Here is a 26,005-nt window from a genome sequence, read left to right on the forward strand (position 1 = left end):
TAAAGTCGAAAACACGGATGTAAGCAAAATAGAATGACGAAGACTGGGAGAAGTGAAAACTGAATGCATTAAATAGAGAGAAATGTTGGCAAGAACTCCAGGTGGTGTATTCAAAGTGCCTATGAACAAATACATTTCTAGAACTTCGTTTCTGCATTCTTTCTCCTCTCTCTGGGCTCTGAGTTCACATATGCATAGGATTTCAGAAATAATTTGTTGTGAGTAGGAGCTTGATGATAATCTGAGTAACTTCCTGGTAATTAGACTGCAGTCTAATGGTGCTTCTCCTTTGTTTTCTGTGTGAAGTGTTTCCCGAGAGACCCTGAAGAGCAGGAAGAAGTCGGATTACAGTCTAAACAAAGTGAATGCACCCATCTTAACAAACACAACACTGAATGTAATAAGGCTTGTTGGTGAGTAGCTGTGCCTTGCTGTTTCTTAAATATCCCATCAGTTACATTCGTTTATTTTAGTTACCAAATTATTTTTACTTAAATTTCTTTGCGTGATAACTTCATGTTCACGGGAGTGAAGGATTTAATACTTTTACACATCAGTGCTTCTCATCTTGTAATGCACGGAACAGCAGTAATCAGATAGTAATGTTGGTCCCACTTTTTCACTTAGCTGCTTAGTATCGTGTCTTCTAATTTGTCTGAAGCATTGCAGGTGAGTGAGTGAGAGGTCTGTGTGAGGGTAATAGTGCCAATCTCATAGCACAATATTTTTCAGTTTAATTGCCTCATAGAGCTTCCCAGCCTTCCTGCCAGATACGCAGAGTGAATAGAGATTCTGTTCTTCTCAGGCAGGAAGGTTTCACAAAGGAAATGTTCCCATGTAAAGGTCTCAGATGAGACCTTTACAGATGTCACCACAGGCCACCAGTGACAAATGCCGTCCTAGAGATACAGCTCCAGGGGCATATCAATTTTTAATGTGGGTATTTCAACATCTTGCATTCTGTCAGACTTCATATTTCAGATAGGACCATACATTGGACAGGTAAGTTTGAGCTTTGTCTCACAGTGCTGTCTACACCAATCAGGGAGTTTAGCAGTTGGCTACAAGAATCTCTATGTTCTATTTTTGAAGGTGCCTTTTATCTACTGCCTTGTTTTAACAACCTCGGATCTGATGAAATAGATCTATGCTATTTAAGATAATTTCCAAATATAGTTAATGAACATGATAAGATGTACAAAATGCTTTAGTCCTACCGTCTATAGAGAACAATATCCAGAAGTCATATTGACCTGAGAAGAAAAGGTATACATTTTCATGCCCCAGAAAAAAAAAGACAGATTCTAAAAAGCTATTCTGTGGCTAATTATTATCAGGGTAATTAGCTTTTCTTCTTTTATCCAGGAGAAGTAACAGAAAAGTGGCATGAATAACTCTTTCGAATTTGCAGAATCAGAATTGGACAGGTCTGAGAGGTTGTCTGGTGTAAGCCCACAGAATGAGATTTTCTTTCAGTGGTGCCCATAATATATAGTGCCTGTCAAGCAAGCCCTCGTTTCCTGACTCAGAGACACTCAGAGCACATTATATCACAAGGCTACTTAGTCGACTATTAGACTGATCTAATTGCTAAAAATCTCTTTCCTGTGTTGAATCAGGTCCTTTAGATACTCTGCCTAGGAGATAAAGCATGCGTGTGTGCTTTTTGTCCTCCAGTATTATCATGGTCACTGTTCAGACCTGTGAAGGTAGTTTTCTGTCAGTCCTTCCTCATGCCTGCCACTCAAGCCCACTTAACCCTCACCCCTGTGGTCTTCAGTGATAGATGACCTAAGCTTTGTAGGAACCTTGTTATCTTTCTTAACACCTTTTGGAATTTGAATATAATTAACTTAAGATAGTTTGTCTGGTTTTACTGAAGGTTAAACTAGAGACAGCTTTTGGCCTGTCAGTGGCAGAAAAGTGACTGGGTGGTGCTGTTGTCATGGTGTAGGTACATAATACTCTGGGCATGGGGACACAGGTAATTAGAATACTGCAGCTGGCATTCAAATATAAGTGCTTGTTTTTAGTCATACCTAGTTAAAGTAGCTAGAGGAGTCATACTGTATTCTAAATGATTTATTACAGTAAAAGAAAACAGTGGAGGCTATGTGTGTGTGTATATATAGTATACTATAGTATATATAATACTATATATACACACACATATAAAATATGTATATAACATAAATACATATAATTCATTCATAAAATACAACAGGCTAATATGTTTCCTGTTAAATCCAAGCAGCAAACACAATCCTAACCTTCTTGGTTGGTGTAGGAAATTGAAGAAGATAGGTATTCTTCTGTGTCTATTAAAGAATTCCATTGCCCCCACCCCATCTTAGTTTGTGCATATACTTAAAATAGGATTTGAAGAGAGCCACTCAAGGCCAGGGGCAGAAGGTAGGGATTGTCTTTAACTGCTGAATGCTCGAAGACTCCAAGCTGGCAAAGGCAGTACTTCTCCGTGTATAAATAAGAGAAGAAAAGTTAGTGAGGCTCCCTGTATCATAGGCTAGGTACCCTGCCCACTGATACAGAGGAGAAATGGCAGTACGAGCCCTGTGAGCAGAAAGGCATGTGTTCCTGTGAGAAGCTTTTAGGGGTGAATCATGTCTGTCTCACTGGACATAGCTTTGGCACTCATGGGTCTGCTCCTTGAGGCAACTTTTACTTACATGGTGGACAGATTTGAAGGACAGGAGATATGTTGGCAGAATCTATACTAACAACAGAATACACAGTAACACCTCTGCAGTTAACATGAAGGCAGAATCCATTGGTTTGAGAGACATTGAGGCAGGCTGTGGCTGTGGTGTGGGTAGTGTGGGGTGAGGACAATGGACTACGATCCAGCCCTGCACTGACCTTCTTTGTCACCAGCATCTTTACTCATCCATTTGACTACTGAAGATTTTCACTTGAAAGATAATGTGTAAAAGTGGTTTAAAATTAAGATGCCTTCAAGCTTAAATACTTTGCAGTCCAGGTCCCCTTCCTTAGAGAAAGCACCCACTTTCTCCTGGTTTTGGGGGGTTTTTGTTTTTTGTTTTAAGTGCTAGTGTGCGTTTCCAAGAATGTTTAGTGTATACCTCCTCTCTTGATTGTTTTTGCTTTCGTTTCAAGACTAGCTCGTACTGTGCCTAGTGTGTTGTAGCATGCCTTTTCCCCATTGTTCATGTAACATGAGGCTCTGCTGAAAATGGCCTAGGTGTGGTCCATCGCAGTGGGTTCCTCTGTTACTGAAATGGCCTAGGTGTGGTCCATCGCAGTGGGTTCCTCTGTCACTGAAATGGCCTAGGTGTGGTCCATCGCAGTGGGTTCCTCTGTCGCTCTCCTTCATACTCCTGTTGTGCACATATGTGTGACTCAGCTTACCGACTTCTCAGCTTCTGACTTTGAACATCTGTCGTCTCATTTGACATGACATGACAAAGAATGGCACAGCAGGTATCTTGGAAGAAATCATTTTTTTGCTCATGTGAAAATGCAATTTTATAAGTGCTTACTCTATCTGGACTAGAGAATGTACGCTTGATTTTCAGCTTGATGCTCTTTTTTTTTTTTTTTTGATGCTCATTCTTGATTTAACTGCAGACGCTTGATAGTTTGCCCTTCTGCCAACAATCTGGGGGACTCTTCTCAGTGTCTCCAACGCTGTGTATCACATACTGACGTGCCTGACTGTCTAATAGGCTAAATGACATATCATTCAGATAATGGATTTAATATGCTTGTTTGAGTTCAAGCATCTTTTCATGTGTTTAAACTATACTTCTGTCTATTAACTCCTGTTTATACCCATTACGACTTTTCTATTAATAAAGTTGTATTTTAATGTTTTACTCTTCTTTTGAGCTTTTCTGCTTTGTTTCGGGCAATTTTACCTTTGCATATGCTTCATTCACATGCAGATGTACACATATACATACACACATGCATATGCACACATGTATTGATGTAGTTCAGATTTTATTCTTGCTTGTGCCCTTTGATACTTAAGCTCCTACAAATAAGAATCAAGACAGGTTTCAGCATGTATGTGTAGCACTCAGCCAAGTACGTTTTACTTTTTTTTTTAGATCTCCAGCATCTGTAAAAGCTTAATGTTTACAATTGTAACTCTTAGGGAAGCCCTTTTCCAGTGGTTTCCAGGCATTCCCTCTACTCAAGTGCTTCTAATCCCTGTGCATTTCCTCACCTACACAGGAGCTGTGGATAGATGAGTTAGCCAAAGCAGAGTGCTTAATGTCTCTTGTTTGTAGGTTCTGTCCATGCTGATATTTGGCGTCTGTCCTTCTGGACAGGTCTGGAGGTGTGGAGATTGGTTTAACCAAGGTTCCCGTGAAGCTTCTCCATGTCTTTAGATTTCCGCTTGCTTTCTTTTATGCAGTTCCTTTATCATGTTCCTTCCCAAGCTGTTCGTCATAATTACAATTTTCTTAAAATGATACCAATAGATTTGGTAACAGATTTCTAAGCTGTGTATCATCTGTAACTATTTGTTGTCTTATGAATTCTTTATAATTTCTGTGTATCCTTCTTAAATAATTGAAACTCTTATTTGATACATCTGGGAGGTGGGAGCCACACGGAGTGGAAAGGCACATTATTACAGAAAGGGTAAAAATAAAAAGTCCAAAATACCAAAGAACTCACACACAGAGGATCTGGCCAGACCCAAAAGGAAAACAAAAGGAAAGGAAAGGAAAAGTTACCTCTCTCAGCTGAAGTCAGGGTTCAGAAAGGTAGACAGAGTCCTAAAGCCCCATGTTGGGCTGCGCTAGGGCTTGTGCAAGAAGCCTGGGAGGGAGGACTGTATCGCCTCATTCAAGACTAACTATCCCCCTAGCTGTTTAGCACAGGCCACGGTGAACCTGCCTTTTTGAGTGGTCCCTTGGCCACGTGCTTGGATTTATGTTTAGGGAGGCTTGAAATGTTGGGTCTCTTTTCAGGCTAGAGAAATAGTTTAATAGGCCTCCATAGTAGCTGTGATCAAGCCTACCACATATTCTCCCTTATGAAGAGGTAACACTGAAAAATCACTTAGGAGATAAAGTGAGGCTGAGGAATAGACATAACCTATTTCTAATGAAAATCTGGAGATCCATTTCCAAAACTGTCTACCAGACAGAGTCTGGGCTACAGTTTCCATTCCTACTGTGACATAGAGCCTCAAGCAGGGTGTTCATTTAGAGAGAGATGAGAAAACAGAGCTGTCTTCTGGCTCTCTTAGCCAGAGAACCAAAAACATCATGGAACTGCTGCCCTGGGGAAGCCTTTCACCAAGTCTGCCTGTCCAGTGCTTGCTCCTGTTCTCATCAGCTTCCCCTCTGAAGACTCCCTAACTGGCATTTAGGCTGCTATCTTACTTTTTCAAGCTCAGTGGGATTGCCAGATATGACACTGGGGATACCTGTCCAGAGGGGCTGTCTAGGTGACCCTGAGAGTAGCTTAGTAGTCCCAGTTGTCTAATGAGCAGGTATAGGGATGAAAGGGTGTTATTGGCTGGTGCCTGGCTAGAGATATGAGGAAGATAAAGGCAAGAGAGGACTGTGGAGAACTGAAGTTGGAGCCCTTTGAGCAGAGGACATGGTTCATCACACTAGGAATAGGAAATAGGCATGTGTTCATGCACTGGCTTACCATTATAAGACCTAGGCAGAGAACCAGGAGACCCCGGAAGCTTCTCAGAGGTTTTCCTGAAGTCCACTGAGAATCTCTGGATGGGCTAATAAGACATCAGTCCTTGGGTACTTTTTTATCCCTTTGGCCTCCAAGGCTAAACTAGAAAGTGATATGTGCTGTCAGGCACTTTGATGGGTCCGGAGTGGCTAGAATCACAGTGTGAAATCCCTGTCAGATGGTGTGAAGGGGAGGGCAGGAGGGGGCTGTTAACCAGCACTGAAGTTTGAGGTTAAAACAGCAGTGGGCATGTCTCTTGGCTTCTGGTCCTTGTATGCACCGTGGTGTTGGAGTTGAGCCAAGAAGGTTATGCCCCATGCCTGGGCATTGCTTTTTTTTTTTTTTTTCCTTTTTTTTTTTTCTTTTTTTGCTTTTAGGAACTCTTTTTTGTTTTTTTTGTTTTTTTTGTTTTTTTGTCTGTTTATTAGATTTTTTTTTCATTTACATTTCAAATGCTATTTCCTTTCCTAGTTTCCTCCCTGAAAATCCCCTATATCCTCAACCCACCCATTCCCACTTCCTGGCCCTGGTATTCCCCTATACTGGGGCATAGAATCTTCGAAAGACCAAGGGCCTCTCCTCCCATTGATGGCCAACTAGGCCATCCTCTGCTACATATGCAACTAGAAACACGAGCTCTGAGAGGTACTGGTTAGTTCATATTGTTGTTCCTCCTTTAGGGCTTCAGACCCCTTCAGCTCCTTGGGTATTTTCTTTAGTTCCTTCACTGGGGGCCCTGTGATCCATCCAATAGATGACTGTGAGCATCCACTTCTGTATTTGCCAGACACTGGCCATAGCCTCACAGGAAACAGCTATATCAGGGTCATTTCTTTATCAAAAAGAAATTTGTTGGTAAGAAATAGTTTTCTCATGTGGATTTAAGCCTCTGACTACAGAGTACTGTCTTTTTAAAAACCTTACCAGTCATTTTAATCCTTGCTTTTACTTTCTTGTTGAATATTTAAAACCATGCAATGTATGGTCAGAGTTAACCTTTTCTTTGCTCTCTGTTGTCCTCTTTCTGTGTATGTGTCTGTTTTCTTTCTTTCTTTCTCTTTCTCGTTCTCTTTATCTTCTTTCTTTCTTTCCCCTGTTTTGTTTCTGTCTTTGTTTCTTTCTCCCTCCTTCCTTCTCTTCCTTCCTTCCTTTTTTTCTTTCTTCCTTGTCAAGTCATTTAAGGGTCTGATTTTCAGGGGTCTCTTGAACTTAAGCAGAACCCCTCGTTCCTTTAGCATTTTTGCTTGTTTAACTAGATGATGTTTCAGGTATAGAAAATGTCAACTGTTGTTATTAACTTACTTTCCCATATTTAGTTTTTTGCTTTGTTTTGTTTTTGTTGTTGGCTTAAAAGAGAGAAATCCTAAGAATATGGCTTTTATTAGGTGGTTAAGCCTGGCAGCTGGTGCTTGCTGCTGTGACTGTGGGTGAGGACATAGACTTATGTAGTTTGTCTCATGGGAATCTCCATCTCATCTCTTCTCAGCCTGTTTCTCACCTTCTATGCTATCTTGATTCTAGAGTAGTCACTGATGGCTATGAACCTTTCATCTTCCCCATAGTTTCCATCAAAGAAGATGGTTTTATCACATTTATTTTAAAGCTTTATTTTGATTATTTTATGTGTGTAGGTCTTGTTAGAAAAGAGACATAGCAAGGTACTTGGAATTGTTTACTTGATATTTAAAATTGTTCTCATTCCTCATATCTATCCATCAGATAAACTGGTAAATGGTATTTGTCTATTAATTATGAAAATACATTTAAAAGAGAAGAAGATACTGGATTTTATCAGAGGAAGAAGTAAGAATTATATGTCATTGGTACTTTGAGGGTATTGAGCTTATATGTATGTTCTTATATGTGATAAGTGTCCTGGGCCTTTGACACATGAATTATAGGGCTAAGGCTAAAGGGCATGGGCATCAACTTTCATTGTGCAGGGGATTTTTGCTCAATTTACTCAGTTTTGTCACTTTTGCTATGTGTATGTGATCTACTAAAAATGTCCTTTTTTGGCAAGTGAGTAGTATATAACCTTATTGAAGTTAAATATTTTTGAACAAATTATTTTAAGAAGAGCCATTAAGAACATGGATTGTGTGTTTATACAGTGTTGTCTGCAGAACAGTAAAGGAGTCTGATAAGAGTTTGACAGGCAGGCAATGCCAGGTAAAAGTAGGGCACTGTGGTAGGAGCATTCAGTGTGCTGCCTTGTAGAACACTGCAAAGTGCTGGGCCTGTTCTGGTTCCTGCCAATACTACAGATGCAGACCATATAATGCGCAATGCCATATTTCACTATTTAAATATTTGACTGGAATATTCTTATTGCCTTTAATAATTATAGAGTAACAAAATTTAATTTTTTCTAACTTATCTTTGGGTTTTCTTTTCCTTTCAGGAAAGTACATGCAGATGATGAACATCCTTAAGCCAATCGCCTTCGATGTGATCCATTTCATGTCTCAGCTCTTTGACTATTACTTGTATGCCATATATACCTTTTTTGGTCGGAATGATTCAGTAAGTAAACTTTAGAGGGGAAAAAAATCTCTTTTAAAATGTATTTGTTTCCTCAAATGTAACTGTTTTATTCTGCATAAGTGGATAACACTGGAGAATCATCCATCAGACAGGAAATTATCATCAGACATCTGGCTGAGTATGTTGTTTATATATTTTTTTTCCATTTTTTATTAGGTATTTAGCTCATTTACATTTCCAATGCTATACCAAAAGTCCCCCATACCCACCCACCCCCACTCCCCTACCCACCCACTCCCCCTTTTTGGCCCTGGCGTTCCCCTGTACTGGGGCATACAAAGTTTGTGTGTCCAATGGGCCTCTCTTTCCAGTGATGGCCGACTAGGCCATCTTTTGATACATATGCAGCTAGAATCAAGAGCACCGGGGTACTGGTTAGTTCATAATGTTGTTCCACCTATAGGGTTGCAGATCCCTTTAGCTCCTTGGGTTCTTTCTCTAGCTCCTCCATTGGGAGCCCTGTGATCCATCCATTAGCTGACTGTGAGCATCCACTTCTGTGTTTGCTAGGCCCCGGCATAGTCTCACAAGAGATAGCTACATCTGGGTCCTTTCGATAAAATCTTGCTAGGGTATGCAATGGTGTCAGCGTTTGGATGCTGATTATGGGGTGGATCCCTGGATATGGCAGTCTCTACATGGTCCATCCTTTCATCTCAGCTCCAAACTTTGTCTCTGTAACTCCTTCCATGGGTGTTTTGTTCCCAATTCTAAGGAGGGGCATAGTGTCCACACTTCAGTCTTCATTCTTCTTGAGTTTCATGTGTTTAGCAAATTGTACCTTATATCTTGGGAATCCTAGGTTTTGGGCTAATATCCACTTATCAGTGAGTACATATTGTGTGAGTTCCTTTGTGAATGTGTTACCTCACTCAGGATGATGCCCTCCAGGTCCATCCATTTGGCTAGGAATTTCATAAATTCATTCTTTTTAATAGCTGAGTAGTACTCCATTGTGTAGATGTACCACATTTTCTGTATCCATTCCTCTGTTGAGGGGCATCTGGATTCTTTCCAGCTTCTGGCTATTATAAATAAGGCTGCTATGAACATAGTGGAGCATGTGTCCTTCTTACCAGTTGGGGCATCTTCTGGATATATGCCCAGGAGAGGTATTGCTGGATCCTCCGGTAGTACTATGTCCAATTTTCTGAGGAACCGCCAGACTGATTTCCAGAGTGGTTGTACAAGGCTGCAATCCCACCAACAATGGAGGAGTGTTCCTCTTTCTCTACATCCACGCCAGCATCTGCTGTCACCTGAATTTTTGATCTTAGCCATTCTGACTGGTGTGAGGTGGAATCTCAGGGTTGTTTTGATTTGCATTTCCCTGATGATTAAGGATGTTGAACATTTTTTCAGGTGCTTCTCTGCCATTCGGTATTCCTCAGGTGAGAATTCTTTGTTCAGTTCTGAGCCCCATTTTTTAATGGGGTTGTTCGATTTTCTGAAGTCCACCTTCTTGAGTTCTTTATATATATTGGATATTAGTCCCCTATCTGATTTAGGATAGGTAAAGATCCTTTCCCAATCTATTGGTGGTCTTTTTGTCTTATTGACAGTGTCTTTTGCCTTGCAGAAACTTTGGAGTTTCATTAGGTCCCATTTGTCAATTCTCGATCTTACAGCACATGCCATTGCTGTTCTGTTCAGGAATTTTTCCCCTGTGCCCATATCTTCAAGGCTTTTCCCCACTTTCTCCTCTATAAGTTTCAGTGTCTCTGGTTTTATGTGGAGTTCCTTGATCCACTTAGATTTGACCTTAGTACAAGGAGATAAGTATGGATCGATTCGCATTCTTCTACATGATAACAACCAGTTGTGCCAGCACCAATTGTTGAAAATGCTGTCTTTCTTCCACTGGATGGTTTTAGCTCCCTTGTCGAAAATCAAGTGACCATAGGTGTGTGGGTTCATTTCTGGGTCTTCAATTCTATTCCATTGGTCTACTTGTATGTCAGTATACCAGTACCATGCAGTTTTTATCACAATTGCTCTGTAGTAAAGCTTTAGGTCAGGCATGGTGATTCCACCAGAGGTTCTTTTATCCTTGAGAAGAGTTTTTGCTATCCTAGGTTTTTTGTTTTTCCAGATGAATTTGCAAATTGCTCCTTCTAATTCGTTGAAGAATTGAGTTGGAATTTTGATGGGGATTGCATTGAATCTGTAGATTGCTTTTGGCAAGATAGCCATTTTTACAAGGTTGATTCTGCCAATCCATGAGCATGGGAGATCTTTCCATCTTCTGAGATCTTCTTTAATTTCTTTCTTCGAAGATTTGAAGTTTTTATCATACAGATCTTTCACCTCCTTAGTTAGAGTTACGCCAATATATTTTATACTATTTATGACTATTGAGAAGGGTGTTGTTTCCCTAATTTCTTTCTCAGCCTGTTTATTCTTTGTATAGAGAAAGGCCATTGACTTGTTTGAGTTTATTTTATATCCAGCTACTACACCGAAGCTGTTTATCAGGTTTAGGAGTTCTCTGGTAGAATTTTTAGGGTCACTTATATATACTATCATATCATCTGCAAAAAGTGATATTTTGACTTTCTCTTTTCCAATTTGTATCCCCTTGATCTCCTTTTGTTGTCGAATTGCTCTGGCTAATACTTCAAGTACTATGTTGAAAAGGTAGAGAGAAAGTGGGCAGCCTTGTCTAGTCCCTGATTTTAGTGGGATTGCTTCCAGCTTCTCTCCATTTACTTTGATGTTGGCTACTGGTTTGCTGTAGATTGCTTTTATCATGTTTAGGTATGGGCCTTGAATTCCTGATCTTTCCAACACTTTTATCATGAATGGGTGTTGGATCTTGTCAAATGCTTTTTCTGCATCTAACGAGATGATCATGTGGTTTTTGTCTTTGAGTTTGTTTATATAGTGGATTACATTGATGGATTTTCGTATATTAAACCATCCCTGCATCCCTGGAATAAAACCTACTTGGTCAGGATGGATGATTGCTTTAATGTGTTCTTGGATTCGGTTAGCGAGAATTTTATTGAGGATTTTTGCATCGATATTCATAAGAGAAATTGGTCTGAAGTTCTCTATCTTTGTTGAGTCTTTCTGTGGTTTAGGTATCAGAGTAATAGTGGCTTCATAAAATGAGTTGGGTAGAGTACCTTCTACTTCTATTTTGTGAAATAGTTTGTGTAGAACTGGAATTAGATCTTCTTTGAAGGTCTGATAGAACTCTGCCCTAAACCCGTCTGGTCCTGGGCTTTTTTGGCTGGGAGACTATTAATAACTGCTTCTATTTCTTTAGGTGATATGGGACTGTTTAGATGGTCAACTTGATCCTGACTCAACTTTGGTACCTGGTATCTGTCCAGAAATTTGTCCATTTCGTCCAGGTTTTCCAGTTTTGTTGAGTATAACTTTTTGTAGAAGGATCTGATGGTGTTTTGGATTTCTTCAGGATCTGTTGTTATGTCTCCCTTTTCATTTCTGATTTTGTTAATTAGAATTTTGTCCCTGTGCCCTTTAGTGAGTCTAGCTAAGGGTTTATCTATCTTGTTGATTTTCTCAAAGAACCAACTCCTCGTTTGGTTAATTCTTTAAATAGTTCTTCTTGTTTCCACTTGGTTGATTTCACCCCTGAGTTTGATTATTTCCTGCCGTCTACTCCTCTTGGGTGAATTTGCTTCCTTTTTTTCTAGAGCTTTTAGATGTGTTGTCAAGCTGCTAGTATGTGCTCTCTCCCGTTTCTTCTTGGAGGCACTCAGAGCTATGAGTTTCCCTCTTAGAAATGCTTTCATTGTGTCCCAAAGGTTTGGGTACGTTGTGGCTTCATTTTCATTAAACTCTAAAAAGTCTTTAATTTCTTTCTTTATTCCTTCCTTGACCAAGGTATCATTGAGAAGAGTGTTGTTCAGTTTCCACGTGAATGTTGGCTTTCCATTATTTATGTTGTTATTGAAGATCAGTCTTAGGCCATGGTGGTCTGATAGGATACATGGGACAATTTCAATATTTTTGTATCTGTTGAGGCCTTTTTTGTGACCAATTATATGGTCAATTTTGGAGAAGGTCCCGTGAGGTGCTGAGAAGAAGGTATATCCTTTTGTTTTAGGATAAAATGTTCTGTAGATATCTGTTAGGTCCATTTGTTTCATAACTTCTGTTAGTTTCACTGTGTCCCTGTTTAGTTTCTGTTTCCACGATCTGTCCCTTGATGAAAGTGGTGTGTTGAAGTCTCCCGCTATTATTGTGTGAGGTGCAATGTGTGCTTTGAGCTTTACTAAAATGTCTTTAATGAATGTGGCTGCCCTTGCATTTGGAGCGTAGATATTCAGAATTGAGAGTTCCTCTTGGAGGATTTTACCTTTGATGAGTATGAAGTGTCCCTCCTTGTCTTTTTTGATAACTTTGGGTTGGAAGTCGATTTTATCCGATATTAGAATGGCTACTCCAGCTTGTTTCTTCAGACCATTTGCTTGAAAAATTGTTTTCCAGCCTTTCACTCTGAGGTAGTGTCTGTCTTTTTCCCTGAGATGGGTTTCCTGTAAGCAGCAGAATGTTGGGTCCTGTTTGTGTAGCCAGTCTGTTAGTCTATGTCTTTTTATTGGGGAATTGAGTCCATTAATATTAAGAGATATTAAGGAAAAGTAATTGTTGCTTCCTTTTATTTTTGTTGTTAGAGTTGGCATTCTGTTCTTGTGGCTGTCTTCTTTTTGGTTTGTTGAGGGATTACTTTCTTGTTTGTTCTAGGGCGTGATTTCCGTCCTTGTATTGCTTCTTTTCTGTTATTATCCTTTGAAGGGCTGGATTCGTGGAAAGATATTGTGTGAATTTGGTTTTGTCGTGGAATACTTTGGTTTCTCCATCTATGGTAATTGAGAGTTTGGCCGGGTATAGTAGCTTGGGCTGGCATTTGTGTTCTCTTAGTGTCTGTATAACATCTGTCCAGGCTCTTCTGGCTTTCATAGTCTCTGGTGAAAAGTCTGGTGTAATTCTGATAGGCCTTCCTTTATATGTTACTTGACCTTTCTCCCTTACTGCTTTTAATATTCTATCTTTATTTAGTGCATTTGTTGTTCTGATTATTATGTATCGGGAGGAATTTCTTTTCTGGTCCAGTCTATTTGGAGTTCTGTAGGCTTCTTGTATGATCATGGGCATCTCTTTCTTTATGTTTGGGAAGTTTTCTTCAATTATTTTGTTGAAGATATTAGCTGGCCCTTTAAGTTGAAAATCTTCATTCTCATCAATTCCTATTATCCGTAGGTTTGGTCTTCTCATTGTGTCCTGGATTTCCTGGATGTTTTGAGTTAGGATCCTTTTGCATTTTGTATTTTCTTTGACTGTTGTGTCGATGTTCTCTATGGAATCTTCTGCACCTGAGATTCTCTCTTCCATGTCTTGTATTCTGTTGCTGATGCTCGCATCTATGGTTCCAGATCTCTTTCCTAGGGTTTCTATCTCCAGCGTTGCCTCGCTTTGGGTTTTCTTTACTGTGTCTACTTCCCTTTTTAGTTCTAGTATGGTTTTGTTCATTTCCATTACCTGTTTGGATGTGTTTTCCTGTGTTTCTTTAAGGACTTCTACCTGTTTGGCTGTTTTCCTGCTTTTCTTTAAGGGCCTGTAACTCTTTAGCAGTGCTCTCCTGTAATTCTTTAAGTGACTTATGAAAGTCCTTCTTGATGTCCTCTATCATCATCATGAAAAATGTTTTTAAATCTGGGTCTAGATTTTCGGTTGTGTTGGGGTGCTCAGGACTAGGTGGGGTGGGAGTGCTGCGTTTTGAAGATGGTGAGTGGTCTTGATTTCTGTTAGTAGGATTCTTAGGTTTGCCTTTCGCCATCTGGTAATCTCTGAAGCTAGCTGTTATAGTTGTCTCTGTTAAGAGCTTGTACTTCAGGTGACCCTGTTAGCCTCTATAAGCAGACCTGGGAGGGTAGCACTCTCCTTGGTTTCAGTGGGTAGAGTATTCTCTGCAGGAAAGCTCTCTTCTTGCAGGGAAGGTACCCAGATATCTGGTGTTCGAACCGGACTCCTGGCAGAAGTTGTGTTCCACTCACTAGAGGTCTTAGGATCCCGTGGGGAATCCTGTGTGGGCCCTTGCGGGTGTCAGGCGACTCTGCTGGCAAGGAAGCCCGGGGCTCGAGTGGAGCGGAAGGGGCTTTTGCCCCGGGTCAGGCCCGGGTAGTCTGCTTCCCTATGTGCCGCAGTCTCAGGTTCCGCACGATTGGATTAGGGCTGGCGCTGTGTTCCACTCACCAGAGGTCTTAGGATCCCATGGGGAATCCTGTGTGGGCCCTTGCGGGTGTCAGGCAACTCCGCTGGCAAGGAAGCCCGGGGCTCGAGTGCTGTTGTTTATATATTAACTTTAGCTTTGACATGATGAACATACTTCAGATTGTTCAGATCTTTGGCAGAAAAAGTGAAATTGTTTTCTCTATCCTTTATCTTTTTTGGCAATGAAAAATGTACTGGTTTCTTTATATAAGCCTAAGTGTAATTAAAGCATAATAATTGACAACTTTTAAAATATTGCCTCGCCACCTTAGCAGATAATGACAAATATTTATTAAGTCATTAATTTTGTTAACTGAACCATCTGCCTTCCTCAGAATTGTTTACTATACTTCCTCTTGTGTTTCAAGGTTTTACTAAGCTTATCTCTTTCTGCTCCAACATTAGTGACTCATTTGGTGCTGGCAAGATTTGCCCAGCCTGTCTGCATTTGTACAAGGTCTCTGTGTGAGGGTAGACCTTCATTCATAGGAATAACTTTTCAATGTAATATTTTCCTTTTGCAAATGTGTAGACTCTAATACTTACATAGTTTCTAGTAATATTTGTATCTTTGTTCTGATCACAAGTATTTCAAGAACATGACCTGTTAATACACAGGTTTCAAATTCTGGAATGTTTTATGGAAAGAACACCAATACAGACAGAAACAAAGTATAAACAGATTGTTGCCCCAGAATTTGTTACTTCCAAGTGTGTGCTTAGCATCAGTAAGAATTTAGAAACTGGTAGCTAAGGAAATGGCTTAGCAGTTAAGAGCATTTCCTCAGAGAAGTGTTCCGACTAAAAGGTAATAAATATACCAGATAAAAACTTGGTTCTTCATACCTGGACCTGTAAGCGCATCCCAAAAGTTTTTTAAAGACTTCAGTACTATACAGGTATAATCTAGTGACACAACAATCTAATTGTATTGAAAATTAGTAACAATAAGATAGCTAGGAAAATTCCAGGTATTTGGAAATTAAATGATCTTCTTGGTTCAAAGAAGAAATTACAAGAGAATCAGAAAAGCTCGTGAGTGGTGGTGACAGCACACGTATTACATGTTGTGCTGCACCTTGGCTGGGCTTTGGGGGAAGTGTCTACCCTTCAGTGTCAACAGCAAAAAGAAAAGAAGGAGGAGAGTAAATAAAAAGTACAAATTCACCACCATCCCCGCCCCAAAAAAAGAAAGAGGTAAATAGTAAGGAAAAACTGGTATCAAGCAAGAGGACAGAAGTCCATGAAGCCAAAAGCTTGTTCTTATAATGTGTGGAACTTTTCAGGATGCTAACCATACTGATGGGGTTGGGGGTGGTGTGCAGAAATACACTCTTACTGCATGGAACAACCAGAATTCAAAGAAAAGAAAACGGCATAGCTAGTTTAGAAAGTGTCATGGTGGTAACATAAAATTATAATTATATGTATTATGTGACTCAGAAATTTCACCTTTAGATATTTACCCAAGAAAATAAAAATAAATGTGGTAGTCAGATAAAGACTGGAATGTTCATGGTTGTAGAATGCAGACTCAAGCTGTCACTCAGATGTTTAGTTGGAGACTGTGTCATGTCCACACTGTAAATAAAGCTAAGCAACACAGCATGCTCAGTGTCCACCACAGACGGATCCTAAAGGCAGGCTATGCTTTTAAAGAGTCAACAAGAAAGAATTCAATTGATGCTGTTTATGTGAAATTCTAGGGAAACACAAACTGCCGTACTCCAGGGAGGCGCGAGGCTAAGGATGGGAGTGCTAAGTGCCTGAGGTGCAGGGGCAGCTTCAAGTGGAAGGAACTTTGCATCTTAGTTAAGTGGGTTTGGCTGAAAGATCAGAACAACTACTGAACGTCACATACTTAGAGTGGATTGATTTAGTTTCCTATAAATTACATAAGGGGAGAGGTGAGTTAATGAAGTGTAAAGTCTAGAGAAATCAGTTAGCTCGTACTTTCCTGTGTGTCAGTTTAGTTGAGCCTTTCTATTTGTGCCTTGGGTAGAAAGAAAGCAAGAATAAATATGGGTCCATGCTTGTTGGTGTGTCGGCTCAATCACACACTCAGTGTTAATGAGGCTTTATTTTAAAATTTACTACTAATAATATCATTTTACGTTTCTTGGTTCACAGCAGGTAATTTAACTTTTTTCCAAGTACCTGTATATATTTACTGTCATTTCCCTGTCAAATTGATTTCATCCATTGAATTATTATACAAGGGGCTGACTAACTTATCATGTTTTAACACTCAAGCTTTCTCATTTATGTGCTGTATGTTGGCTTTTGTAAATGCTTTGACTTTGTTTTCTAATGAATAGAATTGAGTGCTATGAAATGTTCAGTGTGCCCAAGAGATTTTATTTCAAGTGCCAATACACTTTCTTTAATTCATGTATGGAAAAAAATAGTAACACTTCATTTTCTGCTTAAATATATAAGCATAACAGATAATGTACACCAAAGTGAACCATGTTTAGGAATCTTAACTTTTGTAACTAAAGATGTAACATGCAGGAAAGAAATTCTGGTGAACTCTGTCCTGATAATTGACAAACTTCTTTTTTAGATGTTGCCCTGACCTTCAAGGACTCATGAATAGTTTGTTGTTTCCTTTTGGGCTAAGATGTGACTGGTTTGTGGATGGTGATGATGGTGGTGGTGGTGGTGATGATGATGATGATAATGATGATAATAATGTTGTTGTTGTTGTGTTGGTATTTTTAAATGCAGTTTGGAGACCTGCAGACACTAAGCTCATTACTACTTCAGGTCTTCTGCAACAGCATCTGTGTAAGAAGAGTTGTGTAATGTTTTCTTTCTTTTCAGTTGGAATCAACAGGACTTGGCCTTAGTAGTAGCAGACTAAAAACAACTCTAAACAGAATTCAAGAAAGCCTTATTGACCTGGTAAGTAACCAATTGTAATTAATTTACTTGAGTTATGTGAAACAAATAGTCACAAACCAACTGCATATAAATATACACATATGAAGTGTCTGAGCCCTTTAGTTATATCAAGTTCATACAGGAAGTAAGAACCTATTGTTAATAGCCTTGATGTATCTCCAATTGGCCACTGAAGATCTGTGTTCAGAAAGTGTCTGACATCACTTTATAATCACTTTGAAATTCAAGAGCAAAGTTTGCATGTGTGGGGTTTTTTGTTTGTTTGTTTGTTTTGTTTCGGGGGTTGCTTCTTTTTTTTTTTTTTTGTAGCAGGAACTCCTGGGTTTTGACTGGTGTGTCAGATGATAAAATGCATGGTTTAAGATTATACAACAATGCAATGATGATACATCTTTTGAGAAGTAATGACTGGGTATGGTGATACATGCCTCTGATCCCAGCCCTTGGGAGAGCTCAAGGACCACATGGGCTATAAACAGCGAGACTCTCAGAAATAAAGGAGGAAATAGTAAGAGAAAATGGAAAAGACAGAAAAACTGAAATAATTGTTATATAATATTCTGTGACTTCTTAGTGTACAAAACTTTTGGCAGTGAATAAAAGTAGCAATCCTTATCTTTTGCTCTAAAGTGTGTGTTCTGTTTAGTGGAGAGGCAGTTAGACAAATGCTTTCTGTAGAGTATGTGATACCCTGCTGGGTCCTGTTGAATGCTGTGATGGCTGGAGTGGAGACCTGTGAGCACTGATGGTGTGACTGAATGTTGCTGTCCCAGATGGCACTGCTACAGCAGAAGAGCAGACCACATGGTTCCAGGATCCCATTTACCACCTGCGTTTACCTCATCATCTATACAGTACATGCATACCTAACGCTACGTCAGTGTTTTATAAATGGTAATATGCTATGTCCTTTAGAAGTAATGACATATTCAGTACAGATGTGTGCCCTACACCTCAAGTAATTTTGAATTCTGGTTGGCAAAACACAGACACAGACCTGTGGGTATGGAGAGTTGACAGCACAGCTGTCCCACTGCCTTTATTGGCATATAGACATCTCCAGAAATGTTCATAGTGTGCAAGAGTCCTTGTATTCTGATTTAGTCTGACTTCTTAGGTTTTGATGTTTATTAATCCTTAATCTTTGTCTCAGATAATGGCTCCGTTTTTGACCCAGCATTTCTTTCCTTCCTTCCCTTTGACCTGCCTGCCTTTGTTTTTAAGGAATCCATCAGCTTTTGCCACTATAACCATTTTCCATGTTTCTTTATGCATTCTCTTTGCCTGGGGATGACTCTGACCATCAGATCTTATTCTGTGTTGAGCTTAGAACTCAACTGACGTTCTTCTCTTTTTCTGACAGAATGCTTCAAGAGTGCTGGGTAGAGCTTCATCATTAAAATCATTCTGGCATTTCTCCATTATTTCTACAGGTTACTAGACTAGAATTGTTAAACCTGAGTTTTGAACTTGACCTTTAAGGCATGGATTTATACTTCAGGTTTTGCCACAAGGCATATAAGAGATCACACACTAAGTAAACCGTGGGAAACATGCCGTTACTCATCTTCTTGGCAATGGAATGCCCATGACATTTGTCTAACTCTTATGGTGATAACAATTAATTTGTGTCCTAGAGTGGTGAATTTGTCAAATGTACAGCTGTATGTTCAAAAGTAACATGCCTTCCTTTCTTGTTTCCTATTTTGGGCACTTTTTTCTAAACATGTCCCAGTTTTAAGTGTTATGTTCATGTTCTTTTAAATCAAAAGATTGGCTGAGGAATAGAAAATCCATCATTCATCCTTGAGTGTATAAGGCCCACCTGTCCAGTTCCTGCAGCCAGATAACTAACACTCCCTCGAATATAGTCTACGTTTTCAAAATAGTTTTCCATTTGTTTCTGGCCGTCTTGTTTTTTTATTGTTTTGTTTTTCCTGTTAGTTTCTATATCTTTGCATAGATAACAGTCTTGATTTATTGTTTCAGGAAATCTCATTTGCTGTTTAATATACCTTGATCTAAATTATTTTTAAGTTAACATGAACATTAACTTGTTTCCATGATGTCAGAAAGTGTGGTGGAGTCACTGCATTGTGTGGATAGGCCAGTGATAAATAGCCCAATCGGCTTGGAGAAAGCAGAAAACTTCTCACATCACTTCTATGTGGCTGTTAAAACTTTAGACTTACTTTTCATAGTTTTATTTTCTCTATATGTATCTTATTTTTTACTTTTAAGTTATAAGTGACAAATGGAACCATTTTGATACTTTAAAATGCTACCTGAAAGAATTTATCATATAAATTCAGTTTAAAATTTTAATGTGTTTCCCTCATCAAGGGGACGTCTAAGAGAGGAAGTGCACATGAGGAAGCAACCGTTGCTGATCTCATGCCAGAAATAAGTCTCTACTGTTCTGTTTGGTGACTCTCAGTCACTGTTCTATTGCTGCAAGAGATACTATGACCAAGACAATTCTTATCAAAGAAAGCATTTAGTTGAGGCTTGCTTTCAGCTTCATAGGCCTGGTCCATAATCCTCATGGCAGGGAGCATGGGACAGGCAAGCCTGGTGCTGGAGAAGTAGTGCCTGAGAGCTGCATCCTGATCCACAAGTGGGAGGCAACAGATAGACAGAGAGACAGAGATAGACACTGGGTCTGCTGGCATGGGCTTTTGAAACCTCAAAGCCTACCCCCAGTGACAGGATTCCTCCAGCAAGGCCACACCTCTTAATCTTTCTAATCCTAGCAAAGAGTTCACTCCCTGGCATTCAGATATATGAGCCTGAGAGCGATTTTTATTCAAACCACCTGAGTGATGATAACTACATTGTTTAAAACCTTTGGCCAACTTTCTTGCTTGTTTATTTGAGATAAGGCCTTCCTGTATGGCCCAGGCTAGCCTCAGACTAGTGATCTCCTGTGTCAGCCTCGTAAAGCTGAGATCTCAGGTGTGCACCACCACATCCAGTTTGAATATTTGATTATTTATAAAAAACATTTTCAATTTGACCAGGAAATCTGTTGATTTATATTCTCTTTATAGTGGTAGGATAATGGCAGCAAGAGGCACTAACATGACTTCTGCCATGATTAGAGAGAGTGAAATTTCTCTTCTGTCTTCAGAGGGCCCGAGGCTCCTCTCAAGAGGCCGATGTTAGCTGAAACTCAGCACTACTGGTCCATTGCATGATAAGCACTCCACTTATTTTTGTCAGCCTGGAAGTTTTTGTAGCTGGCTAGCTCAGTGAAATATATTTTCTTGTGTAAGCTCAGTATAAGCAAATAGTTGCCAGAAAAGTTAATGCCTGACATGCCACTGTTAGTGGGAGCCAAGGAGGGCACTAGCCAGGGAGTTCCTTTTAATGCAGTGATAATTTTACCCCCTAGATGCCCCCTCAGAAAGAGCACATGAATTCTTTTTCTTTGCCATTGAGTATAGTGACGAGTTAGGTGACTGCTGTGAGAACAGTGTTGTCAACAGCAGTTTCTCCTGTTTCATAGAGGATAGCTTGTCCACCCAGGTACAGCTCTATTCAAATGTCTGGCGAATGTCTGGTCCCCAGCTACTTCATTTGAGCACTCCTTAGCTAAGACCTGACGACACTCTCAACTTCTCTAGACTGCTTATGATATTTCTTTTATGTTCAGGAATGTGTGTGACATATAACCTCCTTACTCAGGTGCCAGGCAAAGATCATGTAGTAAGGATTTGACATGAGAATTTCCCTGACCACGGATGAACTACAATCATCGCTGTTGGCTACATCGTTGTTTGTGTGATTCAGTGTCTCGTGGCCAGTACCAAGGACTGCAGGGTATCCATGGCCATCTCTCACCTAGATTCACACAGACCATCTTTGTTCTCTTAGAGAGTTGTTATCTTTCTCTAGGTCTATAACTGCGTTCTAGCCCTGCCTTCTTGAGAGTATACCAGATTACCTTGCTTACAGTTTTGGTTGTAAAATCATTAATTGAACCATATATTGCTATTTCATCAGTAATTCTCAAAGACCAGACCCTTGCCTTCCAGTTTGGGGAGACATTGCTCTATGAACAGTTGTCAGTTACGGAAGATTTCCTGTGTTGAGTAACTTTATGTTGTGTACATATGGTAGCATGTTGTATTAGGTAACATACGGAATTATCTTAATTTAGCATAAAAAGGAAAATTCCAATAGTTGCAAAGCATAAAAGCAAGAAAGAAGGGCTGAAACTAAGTCTGTAAGAACTGTGCCTGTGCCTGTGAGCGTTCATTGTATTACGTAGCCGCGGTCAGTCTGACCTCTTTACTATTAGACTTGCTGTTTCAGGTGTGTGTGTGCTGTCTTTCCAGGAGGGCTCAGCTGATCCAACTGCCACTCTCACAGCAGCCGAGGAAAGAAAGGAGAAGGTACCCAGCCCACACCTCAATCAGCTAGTGATTTTGACATCTGGGGATACATTGTATGGGTTGGCAGAGAGAGTGGTAGCCACAGAATCCTTGTAAGTTGTTGAAAACAGTTGCTTTGCCATAAATATTTAAGGAAAATTATGAAAAGTAAGCATTGTGTAATTATACTTTTTGCTATATAATACTCCTCCTCTTCCTATGCACCACATAGATGTTAATGCAGAATATATGTTAGCATAGATTACTAATTGATTTTTTTAGTTGCATGGTTCCATGTGTCTGTGCGTATGTGTATGTGTGTTCATGTGTTTGGGAGAGCTCGTGTTTGTGCAGGCATATGTCTTTGTATATATGAGAGCCAGAGAACTACCTTGGATATCATTCCTCTGATGCTGTTCAACTGGTTTTTGAGACAGGATCTCTCATTGGCCTAGAGATTGCCAAGTATGATAGATTGGGTGAAGAGTGAGCCCAGTGATCCACTTGTCTCTGCCTGACCACTGCTGGGATTGCAGTGTGCACCACCCCTGGCTTTTTATGGTTGGCTTTAATTATATAAATCAAAGTTAAGGAGTATGTTTAGTTTTGATAGTTTAGATAGTTAACAAGATGATCCTTGTTAAGTAAAACTGAGTATATTTCTGCTTCCTGGTAGAATCCATGGTAATTGTAGTCCACTGTTATTGTTACATTTTGAGCATCAGCAAGAATGCCTTCTGATCTTTCTAAACCCCCAAGTTAATTCAATTAAATCATGTAACTTGTTCCATAAGGTGCAGCCCAGTATAAGGTAAATATTCTCTTGTACATAACTGAAATCCAAGAAAAGCAGAATTCAGTGGCAGTGTATCTGCACTTACCCAGAGTATGTGTGCCTGACTGTCCTGAGAGAGTTTGCTGTATTTTAGGAATGTTTGTTACTTATGACAAGTATCCTTTTGAATCTCTTGAGTTTCAGTGATTTGAATATGTTGCGTGGAATTAAAAGAAATTCTCTAAAAGACAAGCAGTGGACTGGAGACTTGGCTCTGCAGTTGAGAGCATGTGTTGATTTTGTAGAGGACCCAGGTTCAATTCCTAGGATTGACATGGTGCCTCACAATCGCCTATAACCTATAACCCTAGTCCCAGGGGATCCCGTGCCGTTTTTGGCCTTGGTGGTCGCCAGGCATGCACATGCAGGCAAAACATTCTCATATAAAATAAATAAATCTCTTATTTTTAAAAGACAAGCTCTATATTTTTTAGGTTTTTCTTTTTAAATGTTTCCTGGGCTCATATGTTACTATGAGGGGGTATATTCTTCCACACCTTAGAGCCTGAGTATGTCCTGGAAAATGACTTTTCCTTTAACTTATAAATGAACATCTGCTGCTGTATAGTGATAGGGAAACTTGTCTAGTTCATAGTATAAAGTTACTAAAGTGGAAACAATTTTCAGTTGGTTTTGTTCTTAACAGATTCATTACACAGGAATGACAACAGGTTCCAAATCCTGCAATAAGTTTACACCATGGTTATTCATTCTCTTTAGAGTGTTCTTGGCTGAGCAGTTTGAGTTCCTTCAGCCACATTTGGATGCTGTGATGCCTGCAGTCAAAAAGCCCTTCCTGCAGCAGTTTTACTCCCAGGTCAGATGCTCCTGTCTGTCATCTCAGCTGTCAGCACTGTAGAGCTGCTGCCATCCCTCAAGCTGTTTGTTAGTTTATCAATAGAGTTCAGGCAGGTTCCAGGAGAGCTGGACAAAATGCTCTTCTGTTTGCTCATGACTTCCTATGTTAGATTAAACAACCTAGTGAACAGCTGGGTAGGGAGCAAACTGGGGACACATGATTGTCAGAGCAGGGAAGAGGAGGGTATCTGGAGTGACAGGCAAAGGCGCCTTATACATCCAGGCTCTCAGCCTGGAACTAGGCTGCATTCTAAGGGCACCAGGAAGGTCTGGGAGTGTTGGAGAGGGGTGTGTGCTTGGAAAGGAATCTCTGGAGGTGGGTAAAGAATGTTAAATGGTACCCCAGGGGTATGTGGGGGTGGGGGCAATTGAAGGCTGTTAGTGAGAATGGAATCCCAAGCTAAGAGTACCAGGAGGAAAGATGGGGGAAGTGGAAACAGGGCCATTGTCTCATGCTAAAAATATTTTCTTAATTGAAGTCTCCAATTGTATATTATATATTTTACAAACTAGAAAAGGGTAAATAATTCTTTTTAGGTGTAGCACTTTTAGAAATAATTGTTTTTTGTTTCTGTGGAACATTTCAGACAGTCTCAACTGCCAGTGAACTGCGCAAGCCCATTTACTGGATTGTGGCTGGTAAAGCTATTGATTATGAACAGATGCTTCTCCTAATGATGAATGTGAAGTGGGATGTCAAAGAGATCATGTCACAGCACAACATCTATGTAGATGCATTGCTGAAGGCAAGTACTCTGAGAATTTTTGCTAATGATCATTTTTATTAAGGGATGTGGCTCTAAAATATGAGATTCTAGTTGCTTGCTACTCATTCCTGGAATGGGGGCATCGGGTTGAATGTGACCTTTACATTTTGTGCTTTTGATCGGTGATACTTGCAGATTTGTATTTTATTTTTTTAATTTTGCTCCCTAGTTTGTAACATTGAATTAGTTTGGTTATTGTATGCCATGGCTACCTTCCTGATAGAACCCAGTAGTTACACCTCTAAACACAAGGCATTTCTGTTTAACTAGTCACCGCTGTAGCTCAGGGTACATTCCTTTGGCAGGACCATACTCCTGAGTCCGGTTGTGTTGTCTATAACCCGTGACTTTTGCAAGGCCTTCTGGATCAGCTGTTTGCATGCGATGCCCGCTTATGTATGTTCCCTAAAGGAGTTGCAGTTCACCTCTTTTCATTCGTTTGTCAGTTAATATTTATGACCACCTGATTATACCAGACCTGACAGAAATCTGCCTGGATAGTTGCTAATTAAGGAAAACATATGTGACTTTGAGGAACAGCCATGTTGGTGTAGAGGTAGGAGTGCACAGAGCCAGAGGTGTTTAGTATCTATTGGTCCATAATGCTGTGAAACAAGCACACCCGGCAGAGAGAGGGAATGATGTAGGTGAGAGGCGGATGGCACTTGTTCGTTCTGCTCACAGGAGTCTAATTCTGAAAGTTAGGAAGTCGCCGCATGAAATCACTGATAAGGAGTGTCTGAGAAAGGAAAGCAAATTCCGCAGAGCTCTGTCCATTTCCGTCAACACAGAGAAACCAAACTGTAAAGTCCTCGTTTTTATCTCATTTGTAATCTTCTTAGTAGGCTAGGATACCTGAGAACCAATGAAGCTGTAGATTAGAACATAGGTTAAGTAAGGTTCGACTGCTGTGTTTGACCACAACTTATGGTGCTCTTCTGTGGGGCTGTCAGCTGGCTCAAGACTCAAAGGCTGTGCTTAGCAGTGTCTAGGCTTAGAGATCTAAAGGGTAACTGAGAAGTACAAGTCTTTGATATATATATATATATTTTTTTTTCTGTCCTGGAACTGAGAGATATTTGTCTTCTGAGATTTCAATTGCTACTTTAAATTTGGAATGGAAAAATCAAGGGCAGTTTATATATAATGGTACCTTCTTGTTTCAAAACAATATGTTCTATTTTTTCATGACGTTTCCTCATTTTATTGAGGCAATACACAAGGTTGTTATTTTTTGTTTGTTTGGTTTTGTTCTGTTTTGTTTGTCAGAGCTCAGACACCTAGAAAGTCCACTGTCAAGGCTTAGACATATTTTCTGTGAAGTCCATGCTGGTCTCCCACCAGTATCCTCTTTCTGGAACATGCTCATGCAATGAAAAGGGGCAGGCAGCTGACCTGAGCCTCTTTTATAAAAGTGCCAGTCCCCAGGCTGGGGACTCTGTCCTCATGACCTAGTTACTTCCAACACTGTCACCCTGGGGCTGGGAGTGTAGAGGATGAGCCTCAGGTAACAAACCTTGCGGACCACAGCCCATGCGGCCATCGGACACTGGGGTAAAGGCAAAGAACTCTGGGCTCGCTCGGGGCAGGGCTCTCAAAGGCACTGCTTGTGTCAATATCTTCATTCCCGGAAAACCGATTATTCTAAAGAAAAGCCAGTCTCACTCAAGTTCTAAATCTCAATCTGTCCTTTTTTATTGGCCCGAGGCCTTCTTTAAGCCTCAAAGTTAACCATCTGATATCTTCTGTTCTCTGTTACTCTCCTGAAACTGGGTGAA

At 40.1% G+C, this 26,005-nt stretch overlaps 1 protein-coding gene across 3 annotated transcripts in view; it reads left to right on the top strand.

The window, feature by feature from the left end:
• Vps50 (VPS50 EARP/GARPII complex subunit) overlaps positions 1 to 26,005 on the top strand; it is a 105,139-nt gene that overhangs the window by 72,303 nt on the left and 6,831 nt on the right. For all 3 annotated transcript variants that reach the window (NM_001167750.1, NM_024260.5, NM_001167751.1), the window contains exons 20-25: positions 307 to 413; positions 8,099 to 8,220; positions 17,311 to 17,391; positions 21,732 to 21,880; positions 23,323 to 23,419; positions 24,048 to 24,206. In NM_001167750.1, the coding sequence (NP_001161222.1) occupies positions 307 to 413; positions 8,099 to 8,220; positions 17,311 to 17,391; positions 21,732 to 21,880; positions 23,323 to 23,419; positions 24,048 to 24,206 (715 nt within the window). The remainder of the gene's footprint in view (positions 1 to 306; positions 414 to 8,098; positions 8,221 to 17,310; positions 17,392 to 21,731; positions 21,881 to 23,322; positions 23,420 to 24,047; positions 24,207 to 26,005) is intronic.

Source organism: Mus musculus, chromosome 6, assembly GCF_000001635.26.
Source record: "Mus musculus strain C57BL/6J chromosome 6, GRCm38.p6 C57BL/6J".
Lineage (NCBI taxonomy): Eukaryota > Metazoa > Chordata > Mammalia > Rodentia > Muridae > Mus > Mus musculus.